General features: G+C 40.2%; 1 protein-coding gene and 1 pseudogene across 2 annotated transcripts; one reads left to right on the forward strand and one right to left on the reverse strand.

The window, feature by feature from the left end:
• Positions 1 to 264: 264 nt before the first annotated feature.
• Positions 265 to 10,814, reverse strand: LOC146568990 (uncharacterized). Its single transcript, XM_085285462.1, has 2 exons — positions 10,491 to 10,814; positions 265 to 1,773 (listed from the first exon to the last, which is right to left on the reverse strand). The coding sequence occupies exons 1-2, from the start codon at positions 10,591 to 10,593 to the stop codon at positions 374 to 376; spliced, it is 1,503 nt and encodes a 500-aa protein (XP_085141588.1). The 5' UTR covers positions 10,594 to 10,814; the 3' UTR covers positions 265 to 373.
• Positions 10,815 to 15,092: 4,278 nt separating this feature from the next.
• Positions 15,093 to 18,657, forward strand: LOC146568991 (uncharacterized; annotated as a pseudogene). Its single transcript, XR_014893681.1, has 2 exons — positions 15,093 to 15,430; positions 16,908 to 18,657. The product of XR_014893681.1 is annotated as an uncharacterized LOC146568991 (transcript).
• Positions 18,658 to 20,749: the final 2,092 nt, after the last annotated feature.

The raw sequence follows: 20,749 nt of genomic DNA on the forward strand, positions 1-20,749 counted from the left end.
ATTTTGAAGCTGTTTAAAGTTTCATTGATATTAAAAATCATAATTCATCTAATGATGAATGACTTTACTATAAAAGCAAAAACGTGTTAAAACAGTAAAAAGGGTAACTTAATATAGTTACAAAGATTTATTGCCCAGTTTTAAAAAAAGATTATTTCATACTTGAGATAGCTTCAGTTTTCTACATATATGTTCCCATATATTTTATATATTTGTATGGAAACATATATATATTATTTATATAGGCAAGGACAAAACCACAAATTTTGTATTCATGGATATTTTTTGGTTTATTTTTTAAGTACAATGAAGACAAACATGAGGGCGGAAAAGTAAAGCTTGTTAATAATACAAATACACTTCACAACACAACCTATAGTGTTACAGTATCTATCTGCATTAACATGTGCGAACTTTCATGCTGCTTCAGCTGTTCAGATGTTGAACATTTTTCACCACAAATGCCACACAAAAACTGTTTGTCTCTCCTGTGGATGCTCATGTGTCTCTTAAGTCGTGTATTGGAACTAAATGTTTTCCCACACTCGTCACAGCCGAACAGTTTCTCTCCCGTGTGGCCTCTTAAGTGCTCCTTAAATCGTGTGCTGCGGTTAAATCGTTTTCCACATATATCGCATCCAAACGGTTTCTCACCTGTGTGGACGCTGGTGTGTCTTTTAAGAGCATTCTGGTGTCCAAATCTTTTCCCACATATATCACAACCAAATGGTTTCTCCCCTGTGTGGATTCTCATGTGTCTTTTCAGACCTTCATGTTCTGTAAACCCTTTACCACAAACACTACAGCCAAAAGGTCTCTCGCCTGTGTGGACCCTCATGTGTACTTTAAAACTATACTTAAATTTAAATGTCTTTCCACAAGAATCACAACTAAATGGTTTCTCCTGTGTGTGTACTCGCATGTGATTCTTAAGATGAGTGTTACGACTAAATGTTTTTCCACAGTCTTCACAACCAAATGGCTTCTCTCCTGTGTGGACTCTCATGTGCGTTTTAAGAGTAAACTCAAGTCCAAATCTTTTTCCACAAGCTTCACAGCTAAAGGGTTTCTCTCCCGTGTGGACGGTCATGTGTCTCTTAAGATGTGTATTGCAGCTGAAGGTTTTACCGCAAACAGCACAAGCCAGTGATTTCTCTCCTCGGCGTTGTCGCTTCTGAGATTCCGGTTGTGTAAATGTTTTAACGCAAACATCACTGACAAACTGAGGCTCAGTTGCAACACTCTCCTTCCACGCTATACCACCCACTTCAGTTTCAGGTCCAGAATCTGACAGAGGTTCCTGCCAAACATCCTCCTCCTCCTCCTCATCTTCATAACTGACTTCAGTCTCGGAAGAGTCTAAAGTCTTTTTCTTATTATTTACTAATAAATGACAATTTAGATCTGGGCTCCAGACTGATTCCAGTCGTCCATATGCATCTTCCTCAATTTCCGTCTTGATCTGTTTAGCTAAGCAGCCGATAGGCGGCTCTGTCTGTGTGGATTCTTCTGTTTGGCTTTGATGACGATATGAGCACTGAGGCTTCTCTTCATCGTCATCATCTTCAGTCTTCACAGTAACAATAGTGAACGGTAACCTGCTGAGATCTGCCTCCTCCAACCTATTGATCTGCTGTCCCTCCTCACTGCTCCAGGGTTCCTCCTGCTCCTGCTTTATGTGGAGGAACTCGGCGGCTTGCAGGTCCCGCCTGGGGCTCCAATCTTGAGGAACTTCTTTAATCACCAGCAGCTGCCGGACATCTTCAGGTAACACTGAAACACACATGGACAGAAAAGACTGACATTAAAATTCTACAGCAGCATAGCACACCCATTAAAAACCCTGATATACAGATATATATTCATTCATTGGTGTCTAATTATTTACTCCCTTTCGATGGCATTACCGTTATTTTTTTACAGTAGGTCCTTTTAGTCACGTTTTTAACAAATCTGTAGGATTGGTTTTTAAAAGCTGTGTGACGTTGTCAAATTTAGAAATATCCTGACTCAGTGTGATGCTAAAAAAACCATGCCGGGCTGAATTGTAGTAATTTGTTATTAAACCTTCAGCTGATGCAAAATGACACAATGGGAGTACCAACAGGGACTGGAAAGGGCCAATCTTCTTCACATTTTTCTTCTTTTCCTTTAGGGGTTGCCACAGCAGATCATCTGTCTCCATCTCTCCATCCCACTGTTACACCTGCCTTGTTCCCATTCAAACACATGTATTCTGTCTTCTTCTACTGATTTTATTCCTCTTCTCTCCAGAGCATACCTCCACCTCCCCAGGGTCTCCTCCACCTGCTCCTTACTACAGATCACAATGTCATCTGCAAACATCTTCAAATATCCTCATGGTGTGGCCCATCAGCTTTATCCCTGTGTAGTTTCTACAGCTCTGCATGTCACCCTTGTTCTTGAAGATCAGTTCCAATACACTTCTCCATTCCTCAGACATCCCCTCACTCTCCAGGACTGTGTTAAAAAGTCTGCCTTCCCTCTTAAACACCTCCATACCTCCACGGGTGTGTCATCAGTAGGGCTGCCACAAACGATTATTTTGATAGTCGACTAACCGATTATTTTTGCGATTAGTCGACTAATCAGATCCATTGGACATAAAGCGTACAGCTTATTGCACCAGCATGCATCTGCTCTTATATAGCTCTCATTAGCTTACAGCTTGAAGTGTTTAAGGTATGTGCTAACTAAAAATAAAGACAAGATGATTAGACAGGATTAAACTTTTAATGAAATTTGCAGATTGTCTCAGTGGACTTTAATAAACTCAGCCGTCTGCTCCTTGCTCTAAATATAACAGGACACTAGAGTAAATTCTCGAACATCTCACATTTCTGTTTAATCAGTTTTCTGTTTGCGTTTATTCACCTGTGTGAAAACTATAACTTTAATCTCAGCCAAACAGATTTACTCAGAAACAAATTAAACACTGAAAAAAGGCACGACGCAACGACTATTAAATTAGTTGTTGACGATTTTGATAGTCGACATAATCGTGACTAGGCAAGGCAAGGCAAGGCAAGGCAAGGCAAATTTATTTGTATAGCACAATTCAACAACAAGGTGATTCAAAGTGCTTTACAGAGACATTAGAAACAAAAACAAATAAAAAGCAGGATTTAAAATTGATTAAAACAAACAAACAAACTAACTAAACACACACATTTCACACCTGTTCGCGCGATCTGAACCCTTATCGTAAGGGGAGCTACCAGTCCTTCTGTGGACGAGCTACTTTCTATTTTAAATTCCCTGAATTTAAAATCTCTAGACCCAGTTGGGGAGCTACCCAGAGCTCTAATCCCACACCTGTTCGCGCGATCTGAACCCTTATCGTAAGGGGAGCTACCAGTCCTTCTGTGGACGAGCTACTTTCTATTTTAAATTCCCTGAATTTAAAATACTCTCTAGACCCAGTCTAGACCCAGCTGGGGAGCTACCCAGAGCTCTAAACCCACTTAACAAACAAACAAAACAGTATATAAAATCAAAACAGATAAAATCAGAACAGTAGATAAAATCAGTAGTTAATGTAAGTTTTGAAATTTAAGCTTAACAAACAAACAAAACAGTATATAAAATCAAAACAGATAAAATCAGAAATAGATAAGATCAGTAGTTAGTGTAAGTTTTGAAATTTAAGCTTAAAAGTGTGGATTTGGTGCTTTATTCAAATGCAGCTGAGAACAGGTGAGTCTTCAACCTGGATTTAAATAAACTGAGTGTTTCAGCTGATCTGAGGCTTTCTGGGAGTTTGTTCCAGATATAAGGAGCATAAAAGCTGAATGCAGCTTCTCCGTGTCTGGTTCTGACTCTGGGAACTGATAAAAGACCGGATCCAGATGACCTGAGGGATCTGGAAGGTTCATACTGGGTCAGGAGGTCACTGATGTATTTTGGTCCTAAACCATTCAGAGCTTTATAGGCCAGCATCAGAACTTTAAAGTCTATCCTCTGACGGACAGGCAGCCAGTGTAAAGACCTCAGAGCTGGACTGATGTGGTCCACTTTTTTGGTCTTAGTGAGGACTCGAGCAGCAGAGTTCTGAATGAGCTGTAGTTGTCTGACTGATTTTTTAGGTAGACCTGTAAAGATGCTGTTACAGTAATCAAGCCTACTGAAGATGAATGCATGGACTAGTTTTTCCAGGTCCTGTTGAGACATCAGATCTTTTATCCTTGAAATATTCTTGAGGTGATAGTAAGCTGATTTTGTTATTGTCTTAATGTGTTTTTCTAAGTTTAGGTCTGCATCCATCACTACACCCAAATTTCTCGCCTGGTTTGTGGTTTTTAGATGTATAGATTGAAGTTCTCTGGTGACCTGTAATCGTTTTTCTTTGGCGCCAAAGACTATTACCTCAGTTTTGTTTTTGTTTAGTTGGAGAAAATTGTGGCACAACCAGTCATTAATTTCCTCAATGCATTTACCAAGAGCCTGTACAGGGCCTCGGTCTCCTGGTGACATTGTGATATATATTTGTGTGTCATCTGCATAGCTGTGGTAGTTTATTTTGTTGTTCTTTATAATCTGTGCCAGTGGGAGCATGTAAATGTTAAACAGAGGGGGTCCCAAGATGGAACCTTGGGGAACTCCACATGTGATACTTGTCTGCTCAGATGTGAAGTTACCTATTGATACAAAGTATTTCCTGTTTTCTACGTATGTTTTGAACCAGTTTAGTACAGTTCCTGAAAGACCTGCCCAGTTCTCCAGTCGTTTGAGTAATATGTTGTGGTCAACTGTATCAAATGCTGCACTGAGATCCAGTAAAACTAGGACTGACATTTTTCCACTGTCTGTGTTCAGACATATGTCATTAAACACTTTGGTCAGAGCGGTTTCAGTGCTGTGGTTCTGTCTAAAACCTGACTGGAAGGCATCGTAGCAGTTATTCTGTTTTAAGAAGTAATTGAGCTGTTGAGAAACTGCTTTTTCAATGATCTTACTTAAAAACGGGAGATTTGAGATCGGCCTGTAGTTGTTCATTTGTGTCTTGTCAAGATTGTCCTTTTTCAGTATAGGTTTGATTACAGCAGTTTTTAGTGGTTCTGGAAACACACCTGATAATAAAGAAAAGTTGACGATCTGTAACAGGTCTGACTCTAAAGTCTTTGAGACCTTTTTGAAAAAACTTGTTGGCAGGACATCTAAACAGCAAGAGGAGGAGTTCAGTTGACCTAAGATGTCCTCCAGGTCTTTGCTGTTAATCGGGTGAAACTGTTTGATGGTGTTTAAACAGTTTTTCGGTGGACACAGTAGATATCCTGGATCTGCTGTTGATGTACTAACTGCTTGTCTAATCTTTTGGATTTTGTCTGTGAAGAATTTGGCAAAGTCATTGCAGGCCATGGTCGAATGAAGTTCAGCTGCCACTGGCACAGGAGGGTTTGTTAGCCTGTCAACTGTAGAAAATAAGACCCGAGCATTATGGCTGTTTTTAGTGATGATGTCAGAGAAGTAGGACCTTCTTGCACTCCTCAGCTGTAAATTATAATTGTGAAGTTTCTCTTTATAGATGTCATAATTAACCTGGAGGTTTGTTTTTCTCCATCTGCGCTCAGCTTTCCTACACTCTCTTTTTTCATTTTTCACTAGTGTGGAGTTTCTCCATGGAGACTTTTTCCTTCCAGAGATAACCTTCACCTTAATGGGGGCAATAGTGTCCATTACATTTAACATTTTTGCATTAAAGCTATTGACGAGCTCATTGACTGAACCTTTGGGCAGGTCAGGTGTTAATGGGAAGACCTGGTTAAAGATCTCACTACTGTTTTCAGTTATACACCGTTTTGTGATCACTGCTGTTGATATATTTGTGTGGGCTGAGATTTTACTTTCAAAGAAAACACAGTAATGATCAGACAGGCCCACATCAGACACAGTAATGTTTGAAATGCTCAGGCTCTTGGAGATCAGTAGGTCAAGAGTGTGTCCTCTATTATGTGTGGCCTCTGTTACATGCTGAGTCAGCCCAAAGTTGCCCAGAGTGTTACTCAGGTCTTTAGTCCCTTTGTCCTGAGGGTTGTCCACATGGATGTTAAAATCCCCAACAATAATTACACAGTCAAAATCAACACAGATCACAGACAGCAGTTCACTGAGGTCATTAAAAAAGTCTGTGCAGTATTTGGGAGGCCTGTAAACATTAAGAAACACAACTTTGGATGGGGCCTTCAGCTGTAAAGCCACATATTCAAAAGACTGAAAACTTCCAGGAGATAGCTGCTTACATTGAAATGATTCATTAAATAAGACAGCAACCCCTCCTCCTCTCCTGCTCGCCCTGACCTCACTGATAAAACTGTAGTTAGGAGGGGTCATCTCGATGAGAACAGCTCCACTGTTACTTTGGTCCAACCAAGTTTCAGTTAAAAACATAAAATCAAGGCTGTGCTCAGTGATTAAATCATTAATTAAAAATGTTTTCCCAGCTAAAGATCTAATGTTTAATAAAGCCAACTTAAGTGTTTTAGAGGCATTACTTGTCCCCTCGTGTTTGGGAGCAGTCTGTGGCACACAAGGTATGTTTACTATATTTAAAGATCTTTTAGAGTGCAGCTCTCTGTGTTTTGACCAGGCCACATGTCTCCTTCTGTCACCTAAAAGTACAGAAATTTTAAAACCTTCTAGTAAACAGGGTCCCAGCTTCTCCTGGGAAAAGTCACCACTGCCATAATCCTCGCAGCCCGGACCCTCCACACATCACGCATCAGACTGCGGAGACAAAGCATGAAGGTGGTAAGGAGGAACTAAGGGGGGCGAGGCTGGGCAATGTGACTTCGATTGCTCTGTTGAGGGTGGGGCTCGGTGGCGAACCTTTGGCTGCTTTGGTGGGGGGTTTATGGGGGACAAAGAGGGATTGGGCCGGGGGGTAGATCTGAGCCCAGCATTGACCCGCTCCATCATCTCTTCAGTGAATTTCAGGTGTGGGGAGGAGGGAGAAAGGGAGGGAGAGGAGGGTGATGGGGGTGATGGCCTGTCAGGGGTTTGGGGGACTGGGGAAGATCCTGGTCCTGGTCGTTGGTGTTGTTGAGAGAGTTGGAGGCAAATAGGGACCCCTCTTTATGCCTCTTCTTGCCTCAGATGTCTCTCCTTTCTGAGGCTCTTCCCGGGTGGGGGCAGATGGAGCTCCTCCTCAAGGTTTCTGCTGGGCTTTGTCTGTTCTTGGAGTACTGTTTGTTCCTCTTTATGAGATAACTCCTCGTTTATCTCAGCCTTGGCTCCAAGCACAGATGGATGACGTATGGAATAAAACAAGTTGGAGGTGAACAGTTTCACCCCTGACTTGTTAAAATTAAATCCATTTGCTTTAAACAGATGCCTGCGTTCCCAAAAAATATTAAAGTTGTTGATAAAATGCATTGAGTGGTCAGCACATGGACTATTTGACTAATCGTGGCAGCCCTTGTCATCAGGACCAATACTCTTCACAGCTGCTCTTACTTCCTCCTTACTAAGCCTCTGCACTTCCTGATTAGCGATCCTCCATCTGTCCCCCTCCTGCACTCTTCATCTTCATCCTTTAAAGAAAGGATTAGCTTCTCTGCACTGACTAGCCTTTTAAATGCCAAATTCCTGAATAATAAGATCCAATCATGTTTTAAATATATCAAAGCGTTATATGATCCCAGCAGAGTGCTTCACTCACACTGCGAGGCTACATGTGGTTTCTAGAGTTTATGAAAGTAGAATAAGAGGCAGATTCGTCAGCTATGACGATAAGCTGATTGTGAAGGCTGAGTCTGTGGACACTTGAGACTGTGGTGGAGGGGACGTCACGGACAAATGGTTATCCATCATGGATAGTCCTGACGACCCTCTGCACCACTGAAAGGACATGTAATGGAGCATCTTCTTTAACAGGCTGGTTCAGCTCCAAGCAGGACTGATATAGGAAATCTTTCATACCACATTATATCACCCTTTATAATACAATACATGTGTCTGACTAAAAGGCATTTGCCAGATACAAATTGCATTATGAATGTATGCATGATTATTCTCAAGGTGCGAGTTGTGACCATAGGAATCCTTCACACTCTGAAGCCTGACGGATCATTTATTATTAGTGATTATAATTATAATTAGTGATTATTATCACTGTTAGTGTAAGGTTTGTAGCATAATTGTGAAACATAAGCAGAGCTTTTACAAAAATACTGAAGTGTATTTTTAAAGAAATTAACAGCTTAATATTCTCTGTCTCATGTTTTCCTCTTCAAACAAAGGTGATCCAGTCAAATGTAACAATATATGGAAGACTAAAATCCCTCTTCCACTTAGTGCCACGTTGGCCAGCCGTGCCATAGCACCAGCATTTAATATGAAACAAGCGGTGAGGACCTGCAGACCGAGGTGGAGCAGTGTGGACGAGCGACAGGCTCATCTGCTACTTTCCACTTTTACAATAATGGATTAAAAGTGTTTCTTATTTTGTTGCGGGAGCTGTGAGGTCAGTTTTAGATTCCACACAATGACCAGTTCAATCTTTCACTGTGAGCGCTCTGTTTGTTACTAACACTAACACACTTTATCCAAAGTTCATTTAAAACTTCTCTATAATGCTCTTCTTGTACAGCAACTACATTATTATTGTTGTGTATTATAGTGTTGTTTTGTGTTGTTTGTTGGACTCTTTGTTTATTAATAGGTTCTAAAATATATTTTACCTTCACAATTTGTAATAAAATGGTCTAAATAGTTAGTAAAACAAATATGAACTGAAAATCTTAATCTTAACCACTTATTTTGTTAAATGTAACTTAGAATTGGGGAATGAACAAGTTGAATGAACAAGCTAACTTTTTCAAGAAATGACTTTTTTACCATCACTTCCTCTCATAGAGCACTTTTCTACTCTACCTGAGCACTCAAAGAGCTTATACAACTCTATGCAACATTTTTCTAAGCTTTTCTATGCTTAAATACTCTGTTCAAAAAAAAAAAAAAGCGGTTTGAATTAACCACAATGGAGGTTATAGGGAACATACAAACTCACTATTTTTGCAGTCTGAAACACTGAAAATTGCCGATCTAGTGAAATTCCAAACAGCACGGTTAAAACGTTTGACTCCAGCTACACGACACCCAGCTGGAAACACTTCACGCAAGTCGAGCTGCCCGAGATTCACAGAATTTACAGAAAATGTAAATTTTTTGTGATTTATCTCGTTATAGGGACGATAGATGTTTTATCTCGGGATATGGAATTTTAGTCATATCGCACAGCCCTAGTATATATTATATCAGAAATCTGTTCACTATTTTTATTACAGATTATATCAGTAAGGAAGCTGACTAAATGTTAACTTATGGCAAAAGGGTGGGATTAAACAAGTGTGTACTTCTTCCCACTTCCTTTCAACATGTAAATGAATCAGTACGGTAGCAATATTGAAATGTATTGACTTTTATATAGTATTTTTTTCTCTCTTATTTTCTGTATATTGTTTACATGTTTGAAATAAATTAACAATTAAATGCTTTTCTTACACAGGATTGTGTCTGCTCCTCTCTGTCAGCTTATTGCAGCAACTGGACCATCATGCAACATTAAGAAACTGCACGTGTGATTTCAGGAGGATGTCTCAGACTGCCAGACGCAAAGCTGCACTCCAACAGGATGAAAGAACCAACCTCACGTCACCCTGTAAGGACTGATGTTGCCGCTCTAGAAAGTGTCTGGCACACCGGATTTCTAAGTTTCCTGATGGTCTGAATTTCCCTTATTTCTCTTTTAGTTAGAGAACACTCTGATCACCACGCAGGGTGATCTCTACAGGGAGGGGGGTACAATGTGATCCCCACCAGGGATGTAAAACTATTTAGCAGAGTGAGGAAGGAAGGACCAGACGATGGGAAAGCTAACTCTGCTTATTGGTATTATTATTAATAGTAGATTTCATCATTATTTTAACTGCTGAGAACAAAAACATTTCTTAAATACGGGACAAATAAAGCATTTCTCATCTCGTGATGTTTGCATACTCTGGTCCAGAGCAACTTATGTTCAGATTTCTGTTTTAAACTCAGCCGAAAGCGCTTTACTTTGACCAGTACACGCAATTTTAATGATGTTCTATATGAATGATTAGCTGCAATATACAGGGCCTTACCCAATTAACACGTTATTAACGCTAAATGAGCATTTAAAAACGGCCGAACTACAAAGACAACTCTTGTGTGCGCGCTGGCAAATCGTCCGGACGCCACACTTTACCCTCAACTTTAAGTTCCGCCGTTTAAAAAAATCCGCCACAATAATTCTATTAAACGTTAATATTCACATTTGAGATCCACGGATGAAATAAAAAGCTCTGAGATTTTATTTATGTGTTTATTTTTGTGCACGTATACAGATCAACGAAAACCGATGTTTCCGATGTGAAACACCTTTTCACAAACCCCACAGCGAGCTAACAGTTAACCCGATCAAACAGTAAATGTGTTTTTATTCTCACCGGCGCTTTGGCTCGTTTCAGCATCCTGCTGCCGTTTAATCTCGGGCTTCTCCTCAACCAGACTGTCGGCATTCAGCTGATGGAGATAATCCACCTCATTCATGATGGTGTCCGTGTCTTTGCTCTCTTCTTTAAAATAAACTGCAGGCTCGGCGGAGCTGAAACCGGGCCTGGGCAGAATCGATCACCGCCGATCACCTTTCACGATCACGCCGCTTACGTTTCTGTTCATCCATGAATACGTCACCGGGGAAGATACAGATTGAAACGGGACACTCAAATGATTCCTCACAACATTTATTGCCCTCTGCTGTGTTTTGAACAGGCATCTGCACGGACACCTTTCCTGTCCTCGGCGGTGAGATCACCGCTGTGGAGCGACGAGAGTGCAAAAATGAAATCACTAAATACATCAAATAATGATTAAATGTTTAATTAATTGATTCAATTAACCAGGTTATGGTCTGTTGATCAGCCGCAGTGACAGTTTCAATTATTTCAAGATGGACAGCAACACATGAACCATGACATAATTAAAATATCTACTATTGTTTCTCCATTTAACTAACTAATGATACATTTAATTACTATATTGTGTTTTTATTTATTTTTTAAAATTGATGTAATGATGTTTTTTTTTTCCATTCTTGACCTTGGAGGGTTATTTCCTTTCTATAAAGGATTGGAGACATTTTTTTTCCTAAATTTTAAAAATTCCTTTTTTAAATATGTTTAGTTTTATTTATGTAGAACCGGTTAAAAATGTCTCAAGGTGTTTAAAGGTTGCGTCCCTCTTTACGTGGGACATTTTGATTGGCACGCAGACTCTTTTTCTCAGGGGTTTTCATTGCATGTGTGTGACGAAAAGCTGTCGTCATGAGTCTCCTGAATATTTAAGTCACTGCAAAGTCATATTCAATGTAAAATAAAATGAAAGCTTCCACAAATAAAAAGAAATGCAGCTACAACACTGATTACGTTCCTAAATACAGTATTGTTCAAAAGTCTCAAGCCAAACCCCATGTAATTATATCTTGCTGGGGAAAATGGAAAACAGGTGCAGTAATTGTTTAAAACGTATACAAAAATACACATAGATACAGTAAATAAGGCAAAAACAGATTTAGTAAAATTAGAATGAGCTTGAAATTAATATTTGGAATCATAAAGGTGGTCAGCCTTTATTCCTCAATACATCCTGAAATCTTAGAGGCAGTTTTTCTATCTGGGTAGGCTTTCATTATATTGGATTTGTATTTATTTTATTTTTTTAAATTGAATTTAGTTTCTACTCAGTAAATAGTTGATCAAAATTATAAAAATTCAGTAAATCAGAATCAGAATCAGAATACTTTATTGATCCCTGGGGGAAATTATTTTTTGTTACAGTGCTCCATTTTAAACCAACATTAAGACAAGACAGACAATACGCTAACTAAGAATAGTACAATATATACATATATATACATACATACATACATAAGTCACTTATAAATAAATATTTGGAAAAGAAACATGTGTAGTTGTAGCAGCAAACAGTGTGTTAAGTGGATGCGTTGTACAGGGAGATGGCCACAGGCAGGAAAGATTTCCTGTGTCGTTCAGTGGTGCTTTTCGGTAATCTCAGTCTCTCACTGAACGAGCTCCTGTGACTGACCAACATGTCATGGAGTGGGTGGGAGGTGTTATCCAACATTGTCTTTATCTTGGACAGCATCCGCCTCTCCGACACCACCTTGAGGGAGTCCAGCTCCATCCCCACAACATTGCTGGCCTTACGGATCAGTTTATTAAGTCTGTTGGCATCTGCGACCCTCAGCCTGCTCCCCCAGCATGCAACAGCATAGAAGATCGCACTGGCCACCACAGACTCATAGAAAATCCTCAGCATTTTCTGGCAGATGTTGAAGGACCTCAGTCGCCTCAAAAAATAGAGACGACTCTGGCCCTTCCTGTAAAGTGCTGTGGTGTTTTTAGCCCAGTCCAGTTTATTGTCAATGTGTACTCCAAGGTATTTATAGTCCTCCACAATGTCAACACTGACCCCCTGGATTGAAACAGGGGTCAAGTGTTTCCTGGTCTTCCTGAAGTCCACGATCAGTTCATTGGTCTTTGCCACGTTGAGCTGCAGATGATTCTGCTCACACCACGTGACAAAGGAGTCGACCACAGCCCGGTACTCTGTCTCATCATCCCTGCTGATGCATCCAACCACCGCAGAGTCATCAGAAAACTTCTGAAGATGGCAGGTCTCTGTGCAGTGGCTGAAGTCTGTGGTGTAGAGGGTGAAGAGGAAGGGGGAGAGGACAGTCCCCTGTGGTGCCCCTGTGTTGCTAATCACCTTGTCAGACACACGCTGTGGGAGACGTACATATTGTGGTCTTCCTGTCAGGTAATCAACAATCCAGGACACCAGAGAAGCATCCACCTGCATCGCTGCTAACTTATCACCCAGGAGGGTCGGCCTGATGGTGTTGAAAGCACTGGAAAAGTCAAAAAACATGACCCTCACAGTGCTCGCCGGCTGGTCCAGATGGGTGTAGACACGATTGAGCAGGTAGATGATGGCGTCCTCTGTTCCGAGACGAGGCTGATAAGCGAACTGAAGGGGATCCAGGTGTGGTCTTACTATGGGTCGCAGCTGGTCCAGGATGAGCCTTTCCAGGGTCTTCATGATGTGGGAGGTCAGTGCCACGGGCCTGTAATCCTGGGGGCCACTGGGACGAGGCGTCTTTGGTACAGGGACGAGGCATGATGTCTTCCACATCACCGGGACCCTCTGCAGACTCAGACTCAGCATAAACAGTTTATGAAAGACTCCACACAGCTGGGGGGCACAGGTCTTGAGGACAAGGGGACTCACTCCGTCTGGTCCAGCAGACTTGCCTGAGTGAAGTCTCCTCATTTGCATCTCAACCTGGTATTGAGTGAAGGTGATGGGTGGGGGAGGGGTGTCAGGAATCTCACAGGAGGCAACATGTGAAGAGAGAGGCTGGCACAGTGGTGTGGCTCTGGATTCCAGGCTGACTGCAGGTGAGGTTGTGGGGGTGGGAGCAGACACTGTGTAAAGTAATAAACATTATTTTAAAACAATATTAAAGATTAGTTGGCATAATGAGATTTGCTTCTAATTCTAAAATCTAAGGAAATAATGCTTATTTCCTTCAATTAATGGTAGAGAATTATTGTATTTGCAAAAGGAACATTGAAACAACAGAACACTTGTTTTATGAGTGTAAGACTGTTACACAAATGTTTGGAAATACCATCATAAATAAATGTACAGTTCCAGAAGTAGATGTAGATTTCTGGTCTTTTCAAAATACTCGAATGGGTAATCCTCAAATATAGAAGATACACTTTTAATAAAGAATATGATAATCATAATCACAAAATTCTATAATTCTACATGAATGTAACTTTTTTAGGCCAAACATGAGGGAGAACACTCATGGTTTTTAATTTACAAACAATGTGTAATTATACTTTCAGTGGTGAAATGGAATTGCTTGATATTGAGTTTGTTTATGTATTATTCTGCTTATGTTCCAATAAATTAAGCAGGTTTTAGATGTGGAATGGAGCAGGGAGAGAAGAGCAAGGCAGAAATAATTAAGGGCAGAAAACTGGTTTAGATCAGGCTCATGTGTGCAAATGAATTACTTGAAAAGTGGCTGCTTATGCTGCTGGGTCCACTCCCCTTTTTGTTGTGTAGCCTGCTCACACTGATGTCTTTCACTGTGTGTTGGATTAATTTTTTCCTGCCCCTTGGGACTCAGTTTTGCATGCGCTGAAAATAAATGTCTTACTTTTTAAACATTCTGCCTCTTGTGTCTTCCATTCTGGATTCTTTGAAAACCTAAACATTACACTCAGTTTGCACACTGTGACAGCCACAAGCTGATTGCTTCCATGCCACACTACACTGATGCTGTGATTCATCCTCAAGAGCCCAATAAAGGTATAGTAAAATATAAACAGACATACTTTTATTGAAATTGGACATTTATGTGTTATAAATCCTTTTTGATTGACTGTACTTATTCCACTTGGAACCTCATGCAGCACACAAAAGTATTAAACTAAAAGTTGCAGATAAATTCATTCTGCTCTGCTGCTTTGATGACGATTTTATGAATGAGGTATTGAATGAGTGTCAAAGAGAAGAAAAAAAAACCTGCCAGCAAACAGGTTAATGTTACAGACAGACTTATTACAACAGTAAATGACTCAGAGTTTAAGTTTTTATTTAATTCATTTTTTCTTTCATGCAGGTAATTCCACTGAGAATTATCTTATTTACAAGAGCAGCAGGATTTTTTGGACAACTTGGAGGAATAAGTTGTTTGCATAATATTTTGTGACAATAAAAATGAAATCCCCACGTATAAAAGAGAAAAGGATGGCTTTTGACTGGGTGTAATGCGACTGTCTTAGATATGTGACAGTATTTTAACATATTGTTTGCATTATAGGAATTAGAGGGTAATTATTTTATTAATGTAATTTTGGACACTTAGATTTAGAGAAGGACAGTAAGAGGCAGTAAAGCGATATAAACTGATGTCCGGTGCCTTTAAACTGCCAAAGAAGCAGAAGAAGGGCGTCCGTGTAGATGCCTGCTCAGAACAGAGCAGACGTAAACAAATCTTTCGTAAAATCACCGATGGCAACTGCTGTCCTGTTCGGGTCTCTGCGGGTTCCTGTAATACATGGATGGGTGAAGGCTGACGGAGGTTCGATCAGCATGACCTTCGCGCTGATCGGTGATCGATTCTGCGCAGGCCCGGTTCATCTTTAAGGAGCCTACAGTTGATTTTAGAGAACAAACACGGGCATCATGAAGGAAGTGGATTGTGTTCAGCAGCGAAACACAGACAGTCTGCAGACTGGAGGGCAGCAGCTGCAGCAGCACGATGATGATGCTTTAAACCAACCTGGTAAGAGAAGTCGCATTAATTAGATTCAGTGTTTCTAGGATGGGGTAAGAGTGGCTGGAAAACTCCCGACTTATAATAAAAATTGGTCTTCTTATATAGTATGTCCAAAGAATCGATTCTCTTATTATATAATTAGAATAACTTTGTAATGACGAACCGAAAAAGATTGAATTTAAAGAGAAGGTTTAGTGCAACCCGGACTGTTTTAGAGTGGGCACACAACAGAGTTGTTTCTGTGTGATTTTATGTGCAGTGCTTTGCTGCTATTAGTAAACTGACTGCAGTCAACGAGATTCATGAAGGGATATCTATCTATCTGTCTGTCTATCTGTCTGTCTGTCTGTCTTTATATATAAAATTGCAACTTAAAAATGTAATTTTTAATGTCAATGAGACTTTTTAGCTGGATAAAGAAAAAATATATAAAAGTCACTTTGCAAAATACCTATTGCAGCTTTAGTCATCATGAGAAATATGTATATGTTTGACAAATTTGTCTCAGATTATAAGCAAACAAGTAATTTACAGCAGTTTAAATACAGGCATCGATTCTGACAGATGATCATTTTTTGGCACAACATCAGCAGCACAGATTTCCAGACCACTCCTCTCCCCAGAGATGTTCCTCAGTCAGCTGATAACCATAACCTGTCCAGTGTGTGTCGTGTGGGTTTAGTGGTTACAAAGTGATGTACAACTAAATAAAGTAAAAGAAATAAGAAAATGAAGTGCTGAAACAGCAAACAAATAAACAAATATGTATATATTAAGTCAAGACAACATGAAGTGAAGATTGCATAAAAACCAATAAGAAGTTGAAAAAGTTTTAACTGCTTTTTAAAAGAGTCCACAGAGTCCACAGATTTTAGGATATAATTCAGGAGGAGCTGTAGTCATGGTCTTTGTCTTGTTGGCATTTAGAAGAAGTTAAATTCAAGAGAGTCAATCACTAATCCAGGTCAAATAGTGGACTAGGGTTGACAGACCAGCTGGTGAGACATAAAACCAAAGAATTATCTGGAGCTGTTGTGGTTACACTTTATTTATTAATGTTTTTCTACCACAGCAGAGAAAAAGTGAGGGAAGGAAAGGGAAACCATCCAAGTAGAAAAGAATGGCCGAGGGAGACTCGGTTACAGACACCAAGGATGAGCATTCCTGTCACATTTCCCTGAAGTCCTCCTTGTCCTTGTCCTGCAGACGAGTCTGCAGTCATAAAAAGCTGTAGCACACCTTTTACAAACAAACAATGCTCCTGCCTTATCTGTGCCCTCTGATAACTTTTTATTTTTATTTTTTTAATTAAAATTGTTTAAAATTGTATTTGATTTTAGTTTTTTCTGATAAATAATCATGCAGCATTACAGTTTTGCTCACATCATGTTTTTCTGACTACGGTATTATTAGAAAAATGTAGACTTTTTTTTTAAAATAATAAATAAAAATTTGGGGTGACAGTTGAACTTGTCTGTTTCAGTGTCTTCTGCCGAAGTCCAGCAGCTGTTTGTAGTTAAAGAAGAAATTCCTCCTGAATGGTCTCCCAGTTTGGACCAGCAGGATCGAGAGCTGCTCCACATAAAGGAGGAAGAGGAAGAAATCTGGACCAGTCATGAGGGAGGACCGCATAATGGGCAGGAGGAGGCTGAAATCACAGGTGTCCTGTTCACTGCTGTTCCTGTGAAGAGTGAAGATGATGAAGAGAGACCTGAGTCTTCAGATATTCATCAGAGCCAAACTGGAAACTGCACAGAGGCAGAATCTCCGAGCAGCTGCTCAGCTGAAAAGATAAAAGCTGAAGCTGGTGCAGAGGACTGTGGAGGACCAGAATCAACCAATGGCACAGACTTAAAAAGTAATTTACAACCAAAAACTGATGAAAAAACTTCAGACTCCTCTGAGACAGAAGTCAGTAATAATGACGATGAAGATTGGCAGGAACCTTTGTCAGATTATGCACCTGAAACTGAAGACAGTGATAACAGCTGGAAGGAGAGCAGTGCACTCGGGAGTGAAGTTTGTGATGGAAAATGTAGCCAGTCTGAAAATCTAAAGGGACACAGGAGAGATCATACAGGACAGAAGGCATTTTGTTGTGGCGTTTGTGGTAAAAGATTCACCCGACAAGGGGATCTAAAGAGACACCTGAGGGTCCACACAGGAGAGAAGCCATTTGATTGCAGTTTTTGTGGCAAAAGATTTAAACAGCAGGGGGTTCTTAAGAGTCATATGAGAATTCACACTGGAGAAAAGCCCTTTGCTTGCGATGTTTGTGGAAAAAAATTTATCCATCAGTCAAATCTCAAGTCACACACCAGAGTTCACACGGGAGAGAAACCATTTAGTTGTAGCATTTGTGGTAAACATTTTACAGAACAGGGGAGTTTGAAGAGGCACAGAGGAATCCACACAGGACAGAAGCCCTTTGGATGTGGCATTTGTGGGAAAACATTTAGCCGGAAGACACATTTTAATATACACATGACCGTCCACACGGGAGAAAAACCATTTGACTGTGGATTTTGTGGTAAAAAGTTTAGCCAGAAGACACACTTTAAGATCCACATCAGAGTCCACACTGGAGAGAAGCCCTTCAGTTGTGATGCCTGTGGAAAAAAATTTAGACTTCAGTATAACCTTAAAAGACACATGAGAGTCCACTCGGGAGAAAAACCATTTGGCTGTGATGTTTGTGGTGAAAGATTTACAGAGCAGGGGAGTCTTAAACGGCACAGCGGAGTTCACACTGGAGAGAAACCATTTTGCTGTGACGACTGTGGTAAAACATTCAGTCGAAATACGCATCTTAAGAGACACATGCGGGTCCACACGGGAGAGAGGCCTTTTGGTTGTGACATTTGTGGTGAAAAATTTACCGAGCAGGGGGTTCTGAAGAGTCACATGAGAGTTCACACAGGAGAGAAGCCATTCGGGTGTGACGTTTGTGGGAAGAGATTTAGACATCAGTATACACTTAAAAGACACACGGGTGTTCACACAGGGGAGAAACCGTTCTCCTGTGGTGTTTGTGGCGAAAGATTTACGAGACAGGGGAATCTAAAGAGACACATGCGTATTCACACATAATAATCTGCACTTCCATGCTTGTAAAATCAGCAACTGTATCAGTAAGAAGTACGTGATTTCATTGTATTTGTAAAGTTTTTTATGTGTGTATTTTAAAGTTTATAATAAAAAAAGAACTTACCCAGGATGGTGGGTATTTATGATGCTTTGCTTCAGATGATATCTGATTATTCTGTGATGTTATTTTTTTATGCTGTGAGCTGTCAGTCATTCACAAACTGAGACTACCTATATTACAGGTGTCAAACTCAAAGATCTGGAGCCAACTCTACCTCTTTACACATTTGATTCTGATTTGTATGTTTTTAAAATCATTGTGTTGAATGTTTCTTTTCCCTGCAGAAACGTCTCAGGTTCTTTTTCAACCCCTTTTCTGATTTATAAATTATTACATCATGAAGAAAGGTGAAGAAATGGCCATAAACAGCTGCAGTGTTTTCAGTTATGGAGAGGCCATATAGAGGGGTCATAGTAAGTGACCCCAGCTTTTGTGCTGTTATTTGCACTTCTACAGAAAATGTCTCTCCTGCTTTGTAGAATTTCAACTTTAAGACATATTTTAGCACTTTTATAGCTGTGGCTACATTTCTCTAAGTGTATTGTGGGTCTATGGCTGTACTTATGCTTGCTGGTTCATGGTGTGGTTTAAAATAGGTTGTTTATGTGTCAATTTGTTGTGTGACCTGTAAAGGTGGCCCATATACAGGTTTAATAATGATGTGGAATTACTTGTTGCAGTATTATTTTAGATCTAAATCTAATGGGTCTTACTGAACAGTTTAGTTGATAACCTCTTTTCTGTGGACATACCTTGTGTGAGTGCAACCCATGCCCAACTGCACATCACTGACAGTATGAATATCTTCTCACTTTGTTTTTCAAAGTGAGCTGAGCCAAATACCTCCACCTGAGGCACAGGTGAGAACACATATATTTACATTTTAGGTTTAGGAATCATGTAAACAGTGTCCATTGGTGTAAAAAGTTAAATATATTGGATAAGAAATAAAACATGTTATCACCACAGCAGAGAACTTCTGAAAAAAATGTTTAGACAGTGTTGTAGATGATTCCATTAAAAATGCATCAGCAGAGCAAACAAACACTATACCCACACAGAGACTACAGATCGTCACCATATTAGGTGTTCTTTAAGTCTTTTATGGTCTCTGGCAATATCCAGTTTTTCATATTTAGCCAAAAACATTTGAACACAGGACCTGAGAGAAAAAACATGTCCTGGTTTCAGCAGCCTGTTCTCCTTTGTTCTCCCTTGTTCCTCTTTCCCCCCTCTCTCTCTGTCTTGCTCTCAGGTGGAGTAGGGGCAGTGCCTTGGCTCACTGTACCACCCATGGGTGGAGCTGCCCTACTTTCTGGTCCAGCCTGCACATCTGCTTCCCATTTTCTCATCACCCCTCTGGAATAAAAGCCCAGCTGAAACATTCACTCTTTGCCTCTCAGGTTTCCAAACCTTATTACTTGTTGGTAAGTGGTTCCTAGTTCTCCAGTCCAGTACTCATACTGGAATACTCACATGTCCTCCCACACTCCACCCCTTCTGCCCTCCAGAACCATCATCTGCCTTCCCCATCAGTACATGTAAATTAATCTAATCAGTCAGCAGATACTGGTTTAAGGACCCCCTACTTCCCTGTCCAGTTCTCCTAGAGTGACGATCTGTCTCCTGGAGTCTCCTCCACGCTGGGAGACACAGCAAACCTTCTAGCACTGCTACATATTCATGTGCCATCCTGGAGGATTTGGACTAGCTGTGCAACCTCTCTAGGGTCCAAATATTGCCTCAAGCTACCAGTAGTGACACTGATCCTAGCCAAATGCAAAACTATTGAAAAAAATAGTCAGAAAAAATGAGAGTGGCCTCCACCTGTAACACCATAACTGTTTGGGGGGTTGTCTCATCATTGCCCCTCTATATCCCAGATGTTTAACTGATTAACTAATTCTATACTCCGATTAAAAAGTGCTCTTTTAAGTTTTTAGGACAGTGTATTATGTGTCTGCCTGTGTTGTATACAGTATTCGTAGCTCTTGAAAATGAGACACTGAGCTCAATGTGATTGTCTGTTTAAATAAAGGATTTAAAAATAAATCAACCAACCAACCAAAAAATAATAAATAAATAAATAAATAAATAAATATCATGATGTTTATTTCAAATTAATTACTCTTAAGAAACCAAATGATCAACTTTCCAAGGGAGGCTCAAAGCCACAA

The sequence above is a fragment of the Mchenga conophoros genome, linkage group LG8 (genome assembly GCF_057382185.1).
Source record: "Mchenga conophoros isolate Kocher_MC1m ecotype Shallow Benthic linkage group LG8, M_conophoros_male_GT1.1, whole genome shotgun sequence".
Lineage (NCBI taxonomy): Eukaryota > Metazoa > Chordata > Actinopteri > Cichliformes > Cichlidae > Mchenga > Mchenga conophoros.